Source organism: Harpia harpyja, chromosome 5 (assembly GCF_026419915.1).
Source record: "Harpia harpyja isolate bHarHar1 chromosome 5, bHarHar1 primary haplotype, whole genome shotgun sequence".
NCBI classification, from domain to species: Eukaryota; Metazoa; Chordata; class Aves; order Accipitriformes; family Accipitridae; genus Harpia; species Harpia harpyja.
The window spans coordinates 66,449,924-66,468,992 of NC_068944.1; the positions used below are offsets into that span (position 1 = coordinate 66,449,924).

At 41.9% G+C, this 19,069-nt stretch overlaps 1 protein-coding gene across 2 annotated transcripts; it reads right to left on the reverse strand.

The window, feature by feature from the left end:
* Positions 1-1,493: 1,493 nt before the first annotated feature.
* On the reverse strand, positions 1,494-18,883 carry DERL1 (derlin 1). Of its 2 annotated transcripts, none has more exons than XM_052787212.1 (8): positions 18,536-18,883; positions 16,164-16,275; positions 13,043-13,107; positions 10,150-10,176; positions 8,060-8,155; positions 7,329-7,381; positions 6,037-6,147; positions 1,494-4,217 (listed from the first exon to the last, which is right to left on the reverse strand). In XM_052787212.1, exons 1-8 carry the CDS (start codon positions 18,686-18,688, stop codon positions 4,079-4,081), a joined length of 756 nt encoding a protein of 251 aa, XP_052643172.1. In that variant the 5' UTR covers positions 18,689-18,883; the 3' UTR covers positions 1,494-4,078. The 2 variants fall into 2 exon arrangements, with proteins under 2 accessions (XP_052643172.1, XP_052643173.1); XM_052787213.1 differs by lacking the exon at positions 18,536-18,883 and adding an exon at positions 18,006-18,408.
* Positions 18,884-19,069: the final 186 nt, after the last annotated feature.

A 19,069-nucleotide genomic window follows, 5' to 3' on the forward strand; every position in this document is an offset into this window, starting at 1 on the left:
CCACTGCTGCGAACAGAACTCCTTTCATCACCAAAAAAGTGTGCTTGAAAAATACAAGCAGCTGAAGTGTTTTCATCTTTTCAATCCTAGAAAAGAGCACATCATCACCATTTAGACATTAAGTACTTCTGCTTAATATGCACATATTACATATTTAACTTAATTAATAAAATCATGACAATAGACTCAGTTCTGAATTTCAAGTCACACTGTTACTATCATCCATGGCAAAATAAGAATCTAGGGACGCACAAAACAAGAAACGCCATTTACTCTGCAGGTGATGGCAATGCTAATAACATGTTCACCAAAATTAGTGCTCTGCCATACTACGGCAAGTACAAATTGATCCATCATCCTAAGTCTAGCACAGAACAAGGGAGAATATGAATCATCTTCATTTTATGGATGCAGAACAGGATTACAAAGCCATTAGGTGACTTGTTATATCAGAAGCTTCAGACTGTAAATTACTGTGTATCTCTCCAGCTCACTACCTTAACCATCAAGGCAAAGCAGTCTTCCTCCCTGAGAAGGTACACAGTGATATATAAACACAGAAAGAATTTTATGGTGTATTGCAAACAATATGCTATTCTGAATATTAAAGCCTCTCAGTCTTCCTAATGCAACAACTCGATGACAGAATGAAAGAACAGGTCCAGTTTCTCATTAAGTCACTAGCAACACCATATTACCGAGTTGTGTTGAGAGAGGAGCTGTCACCAAGACAAAGCGATAGGAACAAAAGATGAAGCATTTTAGAAGCATTTGATTTCATATTCCTGGCTCTTCCGCTGACTCTTTATGCAACTGGAGCAAAATCGAAACGCACACACTTGCCACGCTGTTCTGTCTGGTGTATTTAGTATGGACCAAGACCTTCCAGTTCAAGGAGCACAACAAATTCACACAGTGTCTTATGTACCAAGTCCACGATCATCTTTGGTGCCTCTCTGGTAACAAACAGGAAAAGTGCAGGCAGACAAACGATGAGGACCAGAAGAGTCATTCAGAGGATACTCAGTGTGTCTCCAAATCAGTTAAGAGCCTCAAAAGGAATTCTGGCAGCTGTGCACATCTGGCTGGACAGAGAGAGGGCATTGCAGAATACCAAATTCACCCCTAGAAAAGTAAGTGATCTCTATCAATCCCACAAAGTTTGAGGGTGAGTAGAAGGATACTTCCTCCCAGAAGACAATAAAGGATGAATAATCAAGTGTACAAAACAAGCTGTAAAACAATAATAGCCCAGGAAGGACACAGACTGTCAAAACTCATGGTGATAAACAGAGACACAGAAAATGCCTTTACGATTTTGCAACTGATCAGAGAAGACAAGACTCCCACCCAAAAGCAGGTCATTTTCTTGAGTACTTTTATCAACAGCAGGAGGTGGTGTCACAGTGCAGCTGTCAGACATTTCCCAGAGACATGCAGATCACAAGGCTTGTCTTAAGCTGAAATATAATTTAGCAAAACAGAGACAGTAACAGAGATTAAAACTTTAATTTAAAACTTTGCCAACAAAAATTGATTACAAAAAGGGAAATTATCTGTACAAAATAAGAAAGGAGGTACTCATTTAACACGAGACTGCCATTGTCAGTGTATGCTGCAGGACAAACAGTGCTTCAGGTCAAGTGACAAGTGAGAAACGAACAAACTGAGCTCGTCATATGGAATTCTGAAGTGAATTTTCCATAAACCAAAGTAAATTGACCTGAAGCAGCTCAAAAGCTAATCAAGACTTATCAGAAGTCTGTCTTCCTTGCAGACCCTTTCTTCTTCATTTAGAGAAGAAGGATGTACTACAAAGCAAGACCCAGCACCGTGCACTGGGCCAGGACAATGACTTTTGCCATGTTTCCGCCCACTTAAGCCTGCCTTCCTTCCGGCCTTCTGTACAAAGATGTTCTGCAATTTGAGTGTGCCAGGATTTTAGCTGAGTCACAAACTATTGCATCTTCACTTAACAGTTAGGTCTTGACTCAAAATGAAGACAAATGCTTTGGAGACAGTGATATTACTATGACTAAAAAGACCAGCTGCATCATGACTCCTATAAAAATGATGGTTCTTAGACTTTTCAAGTTAGCATCAAGTAACAGCTGTCGGTCAATGATAGATTAATATTTACAACACTGCAGTCCTCTTTTCTACCTACCATTTTATAGAAAGAAAGAGACGAGCATCTTTAAAACTCATCACTGAGTAGACAAAAACGGCAGGTGATTTCTGAACTCCAAGTTCCTGTAAAACCTAAGCATACGATATGATCATTACCAGTTTCCTACATTTTTCCACAAGCCGAATCAACAAAATTGAGTTGCAGTGAAGAAGTGGAGCATGCGGGTTTTTTTTTTCCAAGCAAGCCACCTGAAAACTTCCAGTCTGGCTGCTTATTTTCCACTCAGTTTCAAATCACGTAGTATTTACAAGTTTTTAAACCTTCAGAACCCAGGTTTAGTGAAGAAACAAAGTAGTAATAAAAATGTTTTGGCCCAGATTCACTTCACCTACTTATAGATACCTGAGATACCCAAGTTGGGGCAGAACAACTTTCTGTGCCCTACCTACCCAGTAAAAAAACAGACAAATGCTAAAGGGAAATTCAGTCAGAGACTTGAATCTCATCCTAGTGATGACACTCTTTTCCTCCAACTATAAAACAAAAAGTGAGCAGCTATATTCCAACTTAGAAGTCTTGGTTAAGCTTAAGAGTAATTGCATTTCTAGCTGAAGTGTTGTCATTTATGTGAACCTAAGCCTTACCTTGCTCACTAGCAGCTCCCATCTAGGGCAGTCAGGGACAGCTACCTTTTAAGAATGCTATGAGACATGCATGAGTCCTCCTTACAGCTGGGAAAACTGAGATAAGTAAGAAGTTTGCTCAAGTCCATGCGGTGAGTCAGTAACAAGCTAGCATTACAACTTCCTGGATCTTAGCCCTATGCTCTGCCCAGGGGAACCCAGTACGAGGAAAACTACTGTACAGAATCATTCCCTTTTCCATGTCTAAAAATTTTACCAAAAAAGTACAGATACTAATAAACAGTGTACGTAATTTCTTATTTGTCAATGAAAGAGTCCTGTAGTAAAGCAATCCGTTCTATTGTATCTTGATTCTGGAAAAGTTTATTTCCAGCTTTGATTCTTTGATGTCTTAAAGCTTTTAAGAGAAAGTTGAAGATTCAGTTAACAAACATAATGCTGCAGTCAGTACCCTTTACATTAACCAGAATGATATGTTACGTTTTCTAGTTTAAGTAGTATTTGTGCTACCCAATTTTGCAATCAAAATAGAAACCTTGAAGCCAAGAATCCACAGACCTCGGGGCCAGGGGTGGGGGGAGCCAGACAACTTCAGTTTAAACAGAGCAAGCCTTGTAACATGCCATGAAGAGTTCAGAGATTTCAATTCTGTGAATATCTGTTATTGCCTTTTCAAACGAAAGCCCTTTTATCCTTAGTCTTACCCAGCCCACCCTGTAGCAGGTAGGACAAATGCTGCACGGCAAGAAAAAACTCCCCTCAAAACACAGCTTAATAATGGAAATGAAATATTTGCACTTTGCTTTATGAATGCAGCAGAGAGATATCACTTAAATAATGTTTCCAAAGACCCTGGGACTTAAGCACAGCTATGGAAAAAGTCAGCTTCCTAAACTCTGGGGTTAGTTTGATCCATCTGCCTCACACTGGATTTTTACCTTACCATGGTCAACAAAGCTTTTGACGTACGAGGCGAGACAGAACACCATTAGCTTGTTCCATCGTATCACGGAACAAGACAGCATAATGGATGCCCGTTGCAACAGACAGACTATACTGTATAAAGAAGGCTTTTCTTAATGGCAGAATCAAATTGGACACTACTGGCTAACCTGGAGCAAGATCTACATTTTTCCCTTCTGGAGTTTTTAATTTTCTCTTGAACCAGAAACATTCTTTCTAATCAGTTAAATCCAACAGTACTACAGAGAGCTCAGTTCTTAAGCATGCTCTGCACCAGGAAGGGTCGGTTCTACGTCCAATTAAAACCAAAAAGTTGCTGTTTTCCAAGGGCAGGAGTTCTTCACTGGTCACCTAGCCGGAAACCTTGGCCCCAGTTGTGTCTTCCACCACCCTGCTGATCTTCTGCAGCTCTTCTCATGCTAGCAGGTGGGACACCAAACCCCGACACTCCTCCTCTCCTATTTGGCAGCCAGCGGTACCTATGACAAGCCAGAAGAAAAGGAGAGTTTGAGAAACAGCTGTACCTTGGGGGTAAATGCCAGACTACTTTTCCATGTATCTCCTTTTAGCTGCTAGACTTTGCAATAAAACTGGCTTTTCACAGCAGTACTTCACAGAATTCTTTCCAAATGTAAGCCCTCAGCACACTGAGAAATGGGAATTCTGGGAAACTTCCATCTCTGGGTTAGATCCAAAATCCAAACACAGGGAAAAAACCCCACATGATAAGGGAGTCTCATTGTTGAGAATAAATGCTGTGATACAAACTTAATTCCCCTAACTTCTCTCCCTTTTTTCCAGGGGAAATAATAAAAAAATCCAAATCACTTCTGAGCATCTCTCTTTCTTCAATAGTTTCAAAGCTCCTGTTATCACAGCATCTAACCATCTCACTGCTCTCCAAGTAAACATTCCTGAGGAACTGAGGACCAAAGAGACTAAGGCAAACAGGCTCAAGCAACTAGCTTGTCTGAAATCAAAGCTTAAGTGACCTGGACAGAGCAAATCAGAGCTGTAAGACTTTATCATCCAACTTAGGCTACCATCTAAATAGAGTGATCTAAAATACAGCTGCTGCATTTTGCAAGGGATGCCATCAATGGAGAGTCATTTCAGCTCTACAGTAGTTACACCGAGCTCCTGCAAATCCCTTGATGAATTTGACCACTAAAATCTGAGGCCCAGACATAAAACCCAGATTCCTTTCTGCAAGAAAAATGATTCTGTATAGAAAAAAGTTCTTTGTTATTATATTAAAGGTATCTGTAAAGTCATTACAGCAGCTTTTTTTGAACAAAACATTACAGTGCAAAGGCAGAATTTATCCCTTTGTAGAACTGTTTGCAGTACTTCTGTTCCTATTTCTCAAATATAGAGAAAAATTAAATACACATGAGAGGAATCAAGAGAATTGCACATAACCAACAAGATTGATGGCAGTTTCAGAGCTGTTATTACCTTGAAAGACATTTTAAAAAAACATTTTGTCTTCTAATCTTTATAGAAAATTAGGATAACCAGAAAGGCTTGCAAACACAAAAGTAGAATATAAAGCTTCCCTACTCATTAAAACTTGTACAGAAAGTATAACTGTAATTCAACTTTGCATCTTCTAATTAACAGTTTATGCTACAAAAAGGGTTAACTGAGTTGCTAACTAAAGTTTGGTACAGAAGTAATATTTACAACCCAAAAGGATGAGGACAAGGGCAACTGAAGCTACAAACTTCGGCTTCTGATCGTAGTATTTCAATGCCAAAACAATGAACAGATCACAAGAAAAAGCACTTTAGAAACCAAGACCTGCAGTCTCAGTCAAGGTGACTGGTACAGACTGGAAAGCAGAATACATATTATAGTCCTGAACAAGTCTACAACTGACTCTTACTATTGTTACAGGTTGCTGAACTGGTAGCTACTGTAATGATACATAGAAGTACAGATAAAAGATAATTTACAGGAGAAAAAAATTTTTTTTTATACTATCTGATGTTTGTTAGGGAGTTCTCTTTACTACAGCTCAATTCACTAGCAGAACAATGACTTTTACTCTCACTCTTAAGAGTGGGTAAAGGACACAAGCCATCCATAAGGGTAACAAAGAACTCTCACATGGGCCATTTACAAGAAACTCAACATTTTTGATGACTCAGCAGCACAGTCAATATCATAGTCTGAAGCTGGTTGATTTAGCAAAGTATTTTACACCTTACAATCTCAGCAGATATGTGTCTGATGAACAATACAGAAAATTCGACCAAACAAACAGTGAGCTAAAGAATAAAGCCAGCTTCTTACAGGAACTGAGGTGTAGACAGAAAATTCCTTCCTCCCAAATCCATTGGATATTTAAACATTAAGAAGAAATACAGGTGTCCAACCAGATTTCCTATCAGCTCGTTGATGACTCTGCAAGGCAAAAGAACAAGAATTGTTTCACATGCTGTCTTCTCTGAAAATAAATAAGTGACCATCTTCTGCCAGTTACTACTGTTCATCTGCCACAGGCATTGCCAGGGCCATGAGCCACAGAAAATTTCCCTTCCCTCAGCATTTTGCAGCCACTTCTTTAGAAGGGCCAATCTTCAGTGCCAACACATCAACAGGCTGTTCCACCCTCCCCTCTAAGCCTGCTTTACAGTCAGTACTGAAAATGCAATTAAATACTTGTTTACATCAGGGAATTAGACCGTACGGCTATTAGTGTCTAAAATAATAGTTTGCGGAGCTTGAGAAGTTACTGCTGTTTTCACTGGACTTTCACCGGACAACCTGTCTCCTGCTGTACTGAACTGTTTTGTTCCCAATTTTGCAAAAACACTGCTGAATGGAGGCCCTTGAGTATCTTCTGTCATGCATAGAAACAGCAGGTATCTAACAGCAAGCAGTTTTCTCAAGTGACAGATGATTCAGTAGGAGGCATAGCCAGAAAAGGGAATTTGGTTTTGCTGTACTATCTCCTCCTTTTATAAATCAACCACATAATTTGTTGTTGTCACTAATTGTGTTACAGCGGCACCAAGAGGCCCCAATCAACGCAGGGCACCAATGGGAAAGACTGTGCATAGAGATTTCTGCAACACAGAGTTTAGTCAAAGAAACCCAAGACAGACCAATGAATTCAGCAAGTGCTAAGATGGTACTCTGTGGGCTTGTTATTGCCATTTTCCCTTGTTTCACAAGCTGAAAAAAGCATCATGTTGGGCAAGACTGAGAGGCAAAGAAGTAACAGCACTATCAGAGTCAAGCTAAATTTGTTTCTAAAACCAGTAATGATGGCTGGTCATACGAGATGACATCTTTCTTTACTGTGCAGTACTCTTCTAGTAAGGAAAAGGCCTAATGCACAGATTTACTAGAAAAATAAACCAAATTCTTATTACTTCCTCCTCACCTACTTTCTCTAGTTCTCACATGCACATCTCCTCTTTGCTTTTATCTTAAATGACCACCATGTGACACCGAGCATTATCAGTCAGATTGTACAGGTTTAAGCCTCTTATTTTAATATTGCTTCTAAATTCAGCAGTAAGTTCAATAGCTGTAAAAGCTTTCATAACTTTAAATTGGCCATACAAATAAATACGTACGATCCACCAATGATGTAGTTGAATCCCAGAATAACCCATGGAAGGTAACAGGCCTGAAAAAGAACATAATGTAGACAGAGAAGTTGTGAGTACAAATTGAGGACATAAACCTGCTCAACTTCCCACTGCACTAATAAGCATGGTTATAATCTCAACATTTTAGGCATTACACAAATCCCAATCCATTAACTTAAGCAGATTCTACCTAACAAGGTAGGATACTCCAAACTGAGTGATCACTAACATTTTTAGACAAATCATACTCATTTAACATTATAAGCAGATGCATCTTTTGCACTCTATGTTCCACAGCAAGCTTACATGTGAAACAAAGTCCTAATATTTCTGATTTTTAAAAGGTCTGGAAACAATGACCAAAAGAGTTTTCACTACAAGATCTGGCAGAAACAGATGAGGTTGCACAGGGAAGAACAATTTAAAATACCAACATTTTGTCACTACATTCAGCTTATATCCAGGTTAATGTTTATCAGGAATTTTTTTCCTCTTTTCGGACCAATGAACTTCAGTTGTCAGGACATCTTTTCAGTAAAGCCACACTGAGTGATGTTGTATGGAAGACCATGAAGACATTTGTCTTTGCTGCATCTCAAGGAGTATATAGCTATGTCAAAGCATGAGACATCTTTCATAAGAGAAAATATTTATATTTTGCCCCCTTCATGTGCGTCTTCTGGTCAGAAACCTTTCCAGTATCCTGTCTGACATACCTTAAATCTTGTTCCAAACCAAAACGATACAATCATGTCTCTGTTCAGCTGGGCCCACACATAAAGTACTGACATGATGAGTGGAATCATCAGCAACTGCAATGTTTAAAAAATAATAAAAAAAAGTTACCATCACTTTCACAGAAGCCCAAGAAACTTAAACAGGCAGCAGGAGCTAAGCTTCAAAAATGGCTTGTAAGCATGATACGTCAGCAAAATCTTTAAAGTTTGCCCCAGAATCTTTGCCATCATATGTCATGGATCTGTTCAAAAGCTACTGAGAAAGCTAAGCAGAAGAACCTACTTGGTCATTCTCTCTTGCAAGACCATGCCAAAGCAAAGAGCTCCAACTTGCACCAAGTGAAAGAGCAGCTGTGGTGAACTCCTCTGCTCCCAGCTGCTTAGTAACACACCTACAGCAGAGTCAGCGACATATTTGTGCCACAATCACTTCCATTCACAACCCAACTAACCCAAACACACTCATCCGGGCCTAAGCTAATAGGCCAGATGAAGTGTTACACCACTGAATTGCCAGCTACATCCCCCTCAGAGCACCACAGAGGGAAGGTGCACCAGTAAATCACCATTTCAGAGTATCACAGCCAGCCTTGGCTAAGCCACCTTGGTAGAGCTCAGTTAACCCGTGCTCCATGCCGGCAGATGAGACTGTTTCAAATACCTCCTTACTGTGACTGTATATTAGCTGATTGGACTATTTCTAGTGAAACAAATGTAAAGCACTATTTTTAGCTATCTGCTGATTTCTGAGCTGAAGACAGACCGTGCCAGCAACATTTCCATCAACTGGTTTAACACTATGAACCAGCTCGTGTGTTTGGAAGAGAGGTTAAAACTCATCCCTTCGGGGTTGCTGCTATTCAACAGGTTCCACATTAAAGCTGGCACACTGGCATCAGTCCGGCCTTCCCAAAGCCCTACAGTGTACCAGCAGTCTGACTTGTCACACAAGCACCTTAGGGTCTTTATTAGAACCATTTTTATTTTTACTGGAAAAACATATACCTAATTTCTGAAAGTATTTGACATGAGAATAGAAGCCCAGCTATCCTACTCTATCTTCTCACTTTCAAGCAAGCCACTCAACACAAAGAAAAAAACATTTCTAAGAAAAACACATTTGTACATCAAACAACTGATTCTCTTTTAAGCAATACTTTGTATGCAGATATAAAACCATTTAAAGCACCTTTTTAAAAAGATACAAATCAACACAATCTGTCTAAAATTCATACAGTGTTTGGGTGACTTCAGCGTGCTTTTGAAGAATTTTGTGGTGTCTTCCCCACAGCAAAAGAAGTTTAAGTGCAGTTATGGACAGCCCTTAACAGAACTCAATCCTGACTGCAGATGCATGATCGCTGTTTTTGTCTACCAAGGGAGCCTGATAAGTGATCTAATAAATGCTAAGATAATATTGTACAGAATATTAGAGATATTGGCGCAGGCTTTGGGTGACAGGGACAGAATAAGATGAGGAGAGAACAGCAGAGGCAGGCTGAAGATATGTAGTTATCTGATACTCTGTTGTGTCCAAGAAACACTCCCACATTTCCCCCCTTAATATCTGGGGAGATAAGAACTACCCCATTGAAACTGGTTCTTTAGACCACTATTTTCATCATTCTTGTGAGGATTTTGCACTTCACAGTTCTGATCTGAAGCCACATTTTTCACAAAAAGATATTCTGATGGCAAGTAAAAGGTACACTAAATTTGAAAGAACTCATTTTTAGATAAAAAAGTAAGAATGCAGATCCACGTTCATTAGAAGAAACAGTGCATAGGTGACATCTTGTGTCCAATTTAGTAAAAGGCTGAACACTTCCTGACTGCACAAAGAGCCAATTTTCACTCCTTGACTCCCTAACTAGGTTAGGAGTGGCAGTCAGATACAGGCTTGTGATGTTGGCTGAGGCTAATACACACACAGCAGTCCATTTTGATATAAACTAAACCAGCCTAGCTTAACTATGTTCTGCAGTTATGTTGATAATGCTCTCTATAAAGTCATTAAGTAGTCAGAAAGTTCCATAAGATTATTATTTAAGAAACTGCACCGCACTTACCTGCATGTCCATTGCCAAGCCAGTTATCTGTCATTGCACCATTAAGGAAAACACAGCAAAACTTGATAGACTAGAATGACAAAAAGAAGCTGCATACACACAGAACACACATGCAAAGGCCTTTAATGTTTAAAATTAAAACAGCGTTCCTGTGTAGTATTAATATTAAGTTAACCACTGGAAAAAATGAAAAATGTCCAGTGATCTAGAGACTTACACACTTAGTTTCAATGATTGTTTTTCAGTAGCCTTTCAAGCTACCACCTCAAGTCATCACCCCAAAGGCTGACAGATGCACTGGCCTTCCCTCCATGATGAAACTGGCTAACTACAAACTCAATCAGTCCTTGCATAAAAGCATGTTACAAGTTCAACAGCTGGATTCGTTCATTAGTTTTTTTAAAGACTAAAATGTTGGTTTTCTAACTAAAGAAATACCAGATCATAAAAAAACACCAATATATTGCCACTGAGTCATAGAAAATAAATAATTTCTTGAAATGCATCAATGCAGGCTTTTAATACTACTCTCCTACCTTGGAACCCAAAGGATCTACTTGCTGTGGCAACTGCTGAGCAGAAACAATTGCTGAAGAGTTTTGCTATGATCAGAATGCTTTTAACAGTTCATGAACATGTATAAAATGGCACCAAGCATTTTCCCAGATCATGCATCCAGGTTGCTCCTTACATCATATAGGGAACACACAACTGGAAGCTTTTAAATAACCAGTTTGAAAGTAAGTCACGATCAGATTCATCTAATAGCTCACAGCCAACAGCCTGCAACCACAATGAAGCTGACGGTTTTCTTAACAACATAACTAAACACATATCGCTTTCCTAGTTACTGCTGTGGTTCAGCAGGACTAGCAGGAATAGCAATTCCCACCATACAGTGGAATGCAACTAGAGATAGTTAATCTATTGATAAAGGCAACAGCATTTCTACACACTAGCTCTCCTGGCTGTATCTGGTTCACGCTGATGTCACCACTCCCTTTTTTCCACATGCCATGCCACCGCAAATTGCTACAAGGAGGTACCAACAGCACAGACAGCATGGGAGCATCTCCAAGGATGGAGGTTCCACAACCTCTCTTGGCAAGCCATGCCAGTGTTTTACTGCCCTTACAGTAAAAAAGGTCTTTCTTACGTTTAAATGGAATTTTCTGTGCTTCATTTTGTGCCTGTTCTCTCGTCCCACCACTAGGCACCAGTGAGAGAAGCCTGGCTCCATTTCCTTTACTCCCTCCCCCATCAAGTATTTATCCACTTAGATACTGTGTCCAGGTCTGGGGCCCCCAACATAAGACAAACATGGACCTGTTGTAGCGGGTCCAGAGGAAGGCCATGAAAATGATCAGAGGGCTGGAACTCCTCTCCTATGCAGAAAGTCTCAGAAAGTTGGGGTTGTTGCCTGGAGAAGAAAAGGCTCCAGGCAGACCTTATTGTGGCCTTCCAATACTTCAAGGGGGCTTACAAGAAAGATGGGGACAAACTTTTTAGTAGGGCCTGCTGCAATAGGACAAGGGGTAATGCTTTTAAACTGAAAGAGGGTAAATTCAGATGAGGTATAAGGAAGACATTTTTTAGAATGAGGGTGGTGAAAAACTGGAACAGGTTACCCAGACAGGTGGTAGATGCCCCGTCCCTGGAAACATTCAAGGTCAGCTTGGATGGGGCTCTGAGCAGCCTGATGGAGTTGAAAATGTCCCTGCTCATTGCAGGGGGTTGGACTAGATGACCTTTCAAGGTCCCTTCCAACCCAAACTACTCTATGATTCTATGATAAAACACCCCTGAGCCTCCTGTTCTCCAGGCTGCACAATCCCAGCGCTCTCAGCTTCTCCTCATGTGACAGATGCTCCAACCCTTTAACAATCTTCGTGACCCTTCACTGGACTCACTCCAGCATGTCCACATCTCTCTTGTACTTGGGAACCTGGAGCTGGATGCAGCCCCCCATATGTCTCAAGGGCTGAGCAGAGAGAAGTAATCACCTTCTTCAACCTGCTGGCAATGCTCTGCCTAATGCAGCCCAGGAGGCCGGTGGCCACCTTTGCCGCAAAGACACATTGCTGGTTCATGGTCAACTTGTGTCCAGCAGGACCCCCAGGGCCTTTTCTGCCAAGATGCTTTGCAGAATGTCAGTCCCCAGCCTGTCCTGGTGCCTGAGGCTGTTCCTCCCCAGGGGCAGGACTCTGCACTTCCCTTTGCTGAGCTTCATGAGATTCCTGACCAGCACATTTCTCCAGCCTCTAAAGATCCCTCTGAATGGTAGCACAACCACCCGGTCTATCAACAGCTCCTCCCAGTTTTGTATCCGAGACATAAAAGGATAGAACAGCAGGTAGAACAGCAAAGCTCATGGAAAAACTGTTTCCCAACATTTCCAAACCAACAAGCCCAGCTTCTTGCAAGTTGGCTCAGTGCAGATATCACAACACTGCTTTCACAGACTCAGCTGACTTGTCCCCAGCAGGTAAAGGATCTCTCCACAAGGTACATGAACTTCCAACTCAGGGAATAGCAGAGATCAGACGCATTTGCACATGGCAGCTTAAACACCCTAAATTCACTCTTCGCCTACACGGCAATCCATGGAAATGCCTAAGTGAAGCAATACAGCGAACACCACGGAAGCTCACACAGCACAGGCTGAGCTTTATGTAAGCAGAAGTCTAGTCCCCACATTACATACTTGTATTAGCACATTTATGAGTATTCTCCCTGCAAGCCAATTGCTACCTTTCCAGGAAGATTAAAAACTCACCTGTGAACATTTGCTACATTTTTAAACTGTTAGTTGCTAAAACCTGGTCTTTGAACATATTTCAGACAGAAACAGGAGAACGAAAATATAAAAGTTTGATGATGAGCAGAAGGATACAACAATGCAGATCCAGTTAAACAGGAGCATGAACATGTAATCTGCTGGCCTTCCATCAAAAGCCCCTGTAAATATAAAGAATTATTAGGAAAGGTACTGAAATCTTGGTAAGAAATTAAGACTTTTTTTTAACTTTGGGGAGTCTACGAAAAGCTCAGCTAATAACAGCTGTCTTACATGCAGTCTGTGGTTTATGATTTTTATTTTTTTAATTTTAAAAAGCCCTATAATAGAACAACCTACAGACCAAAAAATAAGACATTCAGCCTACTGCATTAAGTGACAAGGAGGGTACATGTGTGTAGCGCATTCTGTTCCTTCTTCTAAGCTGAACTGCTTGCCTAATTTCCCATTTCAAACGTGTCAATTTTTTCAGGACAGTGGAAACAAAAATAGGGTAACATTCCGTGCAGGTCATACAAAATGAAATTATATTTAGACGCCCAGTTGAGTTTGGGACCTGGCAGAGAGAAGGGTTAAAAAACAAAACCCCTAACAACTCCTTGCAACCATGAAAATCATAAGCCCTCACTCTTGCAAACTGTGGCAAAAGGCTGACAAGGACCTTGGCATTTGAGCAAGACTCCTGTCAACTTTCATATAGCTCCACACAGGCAAGGAAAGCCTGAAAATATTGCTGAAACAGTCCCAAACCACACAGTGACAAACACAGAGCACCACGAACAAGCTAAATTACATGCTAATAATTAAACATCAAAATGCCTAGAAAGAAGGCAACTGCTTAATGTTAGCACTATTTGGCTTCCTACAACTACTTTACATGTCCCCAGAAATGTAAAGAAAGAAAATATATTTTTAAGCATTAGCTTTTTAGAGTAACTAGAGTAACTCAGCCTATGTAAACCAAAATTGATATTTTAGTCAGTTAAGTTTATTAAGTTGAACCATGCAAGTTACATCACAGGGGAAAAAAAAAAGATACAAACCAAACCCCAACTTTGAAAAAATCTTTTGGAAGGTTTTAAAGTTGGAGAACTGCATAAACTGGAGTTCTCTCCTTACTGTTGCCATACAACAAATAGAAACAAATAAAGAGAGGAAGCTGACTAAACCTGTAGAAACTCCAGCACAGGAATTCCTCCAGAATATGAAGAAATCAAAGCAAATATTATTCCCTTAAAGTTTTTCACTTCTTGTTATCTAGGAGGTTACCAACAAGAATATTAGACAAACTATTTAAGTTGACTTTCCAATGAATATTTAAGAAAACTGAGCTACAGACTGCCAAAAAGCTCAGCACAGGGACAAGGTGAACTTTAGCCCACTTGGTCCTTCTGTAGGGCCCCAGGTATGTCCAGTCATTGGGGAAGAGCTGCAGACTCATAATCTCATCATTCGTACTGCTGGGGAGTGAACTCTGCATATTCTGCTTTCTTGGTATTTGTTATGTTGTTCTCCAATAGAAACAAAACAAAACCACATCAATCTCCTTTTCCTTAGGAAGCTAGAGGTCAGCTTGTTAGGAAAGCACCAGCACAGTACAAAACCACATGCATATTTTTGACGGCTAAATTTGAAGCTAGAATGCAACACCAGTGTATGCTCAAAAACCACATAAAACCCTGAGAAACAGAAGTTTCACTTCCTCAGTTTCACAGACAAAAGGAGGCATAGACCTATGCTAATCTCTACCTGTAAACATATTGTCAGCAACTTCTACACTTCCTGCTTTCAGACAGATTCAAGCCTTTTTCATAGCAAGGAAGGACCGACCTAACCAAGAACTTCATTTATACCCAGAAAAATTACTGTAATATAAAAGAAATGCATTGATTCAAACAACACAGCTGACTTCCCAGTTTCAAACTCCAGATGCGTTGTACAGCAGAAATATAAATTTACTTCCTTCCATGAGACTTCTGACACATCATAGACAACTAGAGCATTCTCTAAGTATATGTACAAGCAGTGATGTCTTACAATTTGCATATTAATATATCAGGAACTCTTACTACACATAGCTTTGCACAGTAGAATGTCATAACTGCCAGTACTCTCATGTGTTCATTATCTACTGCAGAAAGGCTCAAAGAGAAGGAGGAACTGTTTCTAGCTATTAAACTACTACTTACTTTCACTAATAAAACAATCAAATACCATCTGGCACCACGCCTCCCTTTCCCTGCTACTCTTCTTACAACTTAAAAAGGATTCCACAATACTCTCTGGATGACAGGTTTACCAGGGATCTCTTCTCTGCCGTGGGATTTCCCAAACATCACCTTGCAACGCATTTCCACTTACACCATCAGTTCTGAGACTCCATTAGAACTACAGTGAAATTCTTGTTCATAAAGGCTTTCAGGAGGAGCTTAGCTTTGCAAATATTTTAATTACTTACTTCAATTGGAACAATTTTTGTCTAGCTTTAATAAACTGTGCAATGCAAATCAAAACCAGTTTTGAAGCTACCCTGTAATGACAATCTCTTTTTTGAGATAAACGATCCATTATCTGATCTCCTTTCTTCCACTCTTAATTTTTCCCCCTAACTGGAAATCCAACTAGTTCCTTAACTTTTTCACATTTCTATTTGACAGAAGGGTACACTTCATTTGTAAAAGGTATCTCTCAATTCAACATAACCAACAGAATAACATAGGTAAGCATCATTGCCTTTTAAAAAGAAAAAGAAAAGCTGACATTGTTATTTTCTTAGATATTCATTGGAAAGTCAACTTAAATAGTTGATGGATATACCCATTATTACATATGCTCTATCATCCTTCCATGTTAAAGGACATCAGACAAGAAAACAGAGGTAACATTACCTTTTAGTCTCTATCCCTCATCTCCTGAAATCCAACAACTAAAAGCACCAGGCTCTCCTATTGAAAGAAGTATCAAGTTCAGATCCTAAATGAACAGGCTCCCTGCTGAAGGGAAGGAGCCTGTCACAGAAAATCAGTTTTCAGTGCGGTTTCCCATTGACCAACATAAGCAGGTACAGAGATGAGCCATCTTTCTCACAATTCTGTCTGAATCAGCCACAACCCTATCGCTACAAGCATTCCCAACAGAAGCTGTATCTGACAACGCTTAGTCTCTATCAACTCCAGGCAGAGTTCACCATATGCATACAATTTAATGGATAACATACCTGTTTCTAATCGTGATGAATATTGATACAAGAAATACAAATTCACCAAGTAGAGAAATCCCGTTCCAGGTCCCACTGGGAAGAAAAAAGTTGCAGTTATCGGCCGCCAGATCTGTCCAAATCAAAAGAGAAAGATATATTTATATACTGTAGAATGAACTCATATGTATAGGTTTTCTGTTTTCATTCGTTATTGTCCTGGTTTCAGCTGGGATAGAGTTAATTTCCTTTCTAGTAGCTGGTATAGTGTTATGTTTTGTGTTCAGTATGAGAAGAATGTTGATAACACACTGATGTTTTCAGTTGTTGCTAAGTAGTGTTTATACTAAGTCAAGGATTTTTCAGCTTCTCATGCCCAGCCAGCAAGAAGGCTGGAGGGGTACAAGAAGTTGGGAGGGGACACAGCCAGGACAGCTGACCCAAACTGGCCAAAGGGATATTCCATACCATGTGACATCATGCCCAGTATATAAAATGGGGGGAGTTGGCCTGGGGGGATTGCTGCTCGGGAACTAACTGGGCATCAGTCAGCGAGTGGTGAGCAATTGCATTGTGCATCACTTCTTTTGTATATTCCAATCCTTTCATTATTATTGTCATTTTATTATTGTTATTATTTATCATCATTAGTTTCTTCCTTTCTATTCTATTAAACTGTCTTTATCTCAACCCACGAGTTTTACCTTTTTCTTTCTGATTCTCTCCCCCATCCCACTGGGTGGTGGGGGGAGTGAGTGAGCGGCTGTGTGGTGCTTAGTTACTGGCTGGGGTTAAACCACGACAGTTATCAATTACTTGGAAGATCCAGGAGGAGATTAAAAATAGCCCAAGTATCAGTTACTGCTGCTTCAGCAGCTTTTACAGTTTGTTTTTTTAAATCTGAGAAGCAAAGCTATTAAGATTACAACAGAAATCACATACAACTTCCCAGATTGCTTCTATCACGTCTTCGCAGTATTGAGCCTTCATTGCAGTGCAAAAGGGATATGCTTGCAAGGATGCTACCCTGTTTTAAAAGCACCCATACAGAACCCATTCTTACCTGTTGTACAGAGGCCAAGGAATTCACGTAATGGCCTTCAGCGTACCATTCGAGACAGCACACACTGCTCTGAGCATTTTGCACCTGCCTTAGAGAGTCTCCCAACTATCAATATTGGGCACAGCCAACTACATGGCAGCACGTAGCAAGGACAGAAAATATCTGGCCATTTATGAATGAGCTCTTTTAACTGGCAACATTTCTGAATAGAGTATTGGGATCCTGAACATCACCGTTCCAGAAGGAATAACAGAACTAGAGAAAAAAACAGTCATTTAAGCTACTAAATTTTGGGGACATGAAACAAACTACAGATAGAGCCATCTTTTTATCTTTTTTGCACTTAGTCTTTTTCACTGAAGATATAATGAGCACGTATAATAGCAATTTAAAGGTTGGGATCTTTTCCCTTCCTTCCCTTTCATTTTCAGTTCATCCAATGGGCATTCTCCTTCTACACACCTGCATACCAAAACACTGAACCTCTAACCTCACAATGCAAGGAAAAGGACTACGTCCAATTTGTGACCACTGCTAATGAATCCAGAAACACTGTACATCTGAAACCTCAGGACTTGAGTTGTTAGTTTATGTCAACCACAGTCAGGCACAGAAGCTGACAATCCCAAACACGAGCTTTTTCAAATTCCAAGCAAGAAGGTGCAAAAGATGCACTTCTTTAGCTCTGCCTCAGTATCTCCAGAGCCACCTGCAGTTTAGGACAGTTGCAGACCTGCCTGTGACCCCTGTTCCCAAAGCCACGCCCACACAATCACACAGCAAGAGGCTGGGCAACTCACCTGAAGTCACAGCTACAGGTTTTATGATCACGGAGTGCCTTAGCACACCAACCGGTGCCAGCCAGAACAGCTCCCCCAGAAAACGTAGGAAAATAAACGCCCCAGAACGAGACGCAAAACGAACTACAGTGCCTGTCAAGGCTCACAGACCTCCTTGCCTCACCCAGGGGCCCCCGGCAAGGCCAGGCACCGCAGCCTGTGTCACCCTGGTCGGGGGCCCGGGGCCTGCGGGGGCACAGCACTGGCTAAACCCTGGGCCCAGCTGACAGGCCTCATACCGGTTAAGCAGGAAGGCAGGCCCGGCTTCTCGCTGGAGGTGATCTGGGTCACTCCTAAGGGCCGCCTCGGTGCGCGATTCCCTCCCAACGCGGCCGCGGAGGCCGGGGTAAGGGGGACAGCCCCCAGCCCCGCAGCCCCCAGCCCCGCAAGCCGCTCACTACAACTCCCAGAATGCCGAGCGCGCCCCGGACTGGGCTCCCTTATGGCGCGGGCGCCGCAGGGCACGCCGGGACTGGTAGTGCGGCCCGTACCTGGAAGCGGTTAATGAAGGCGTCGGGCCAGAGGAAGAGGTAGACGGGGCTGACGAGGCCCAGCTTGCCGATGAGCGGCACCGCGATGGAGCCGGCGAACCAGTAGCGGGTGATCAGCGGGATGCTCCGGAACCAGTCCCCCAGGTCCGACATGTCGCGGCCGCCGCCGAGGCCTCGCTACGAACCGGCCGCTGAGGGAGGGGAGAGGCGAGAGCCCGGCCGCTGAGGGAGAGACGAGGGCCCGGCCGCGCTCCACCCGCTGGTCCCGCCGCCGCCCCGGGCAGGGAGGGGAACCCCGAGCCCGACGTGGCGCCGCCGAATTCGGTCGAGCTGCCGCAACTTCCGGCCCCGCCCCCTCGGCTGCCGGGGCAACGGCAGCGCCGGAAGTCCCGCCTCCTCGGGGAGGGGGTGGGGGAGCGACCCGCCGTTGCGGGGTGACGGTGCCGCCGCTCCCGCTGGTGCCGCCGTGCCCGCGGGTTGGGCCTGCAATCGGCCCCTTTCCCCGCAGCCGTGTTTAGTAACGCGAGGGCTCTG

Bases quoted from the DNA above. Each gene is read 5' to 3' on its own strand.
- DERL1 (XM_052787212.1), bottom strand. From the start codon at position 18,688: ATGTCGGACCTGGGGGACTGGTTCCGGAGCATCCCGCTGATCACCCGC. The intron at 8,156-10,149 runs GTAAGTGCGGTG...TAAACATTGCAG, and splicing joins GCTTGGCAATGGACATGCAG to TTGCTGATGATTCCACTCAT. The intron at 7,382-8,059 runs GTATGTCAGACA...GTTCTTTTTCAG, and splicing joins GGTTTGGAACAAGATTTAAG to GCCTGTTACCTTCCATGGGT.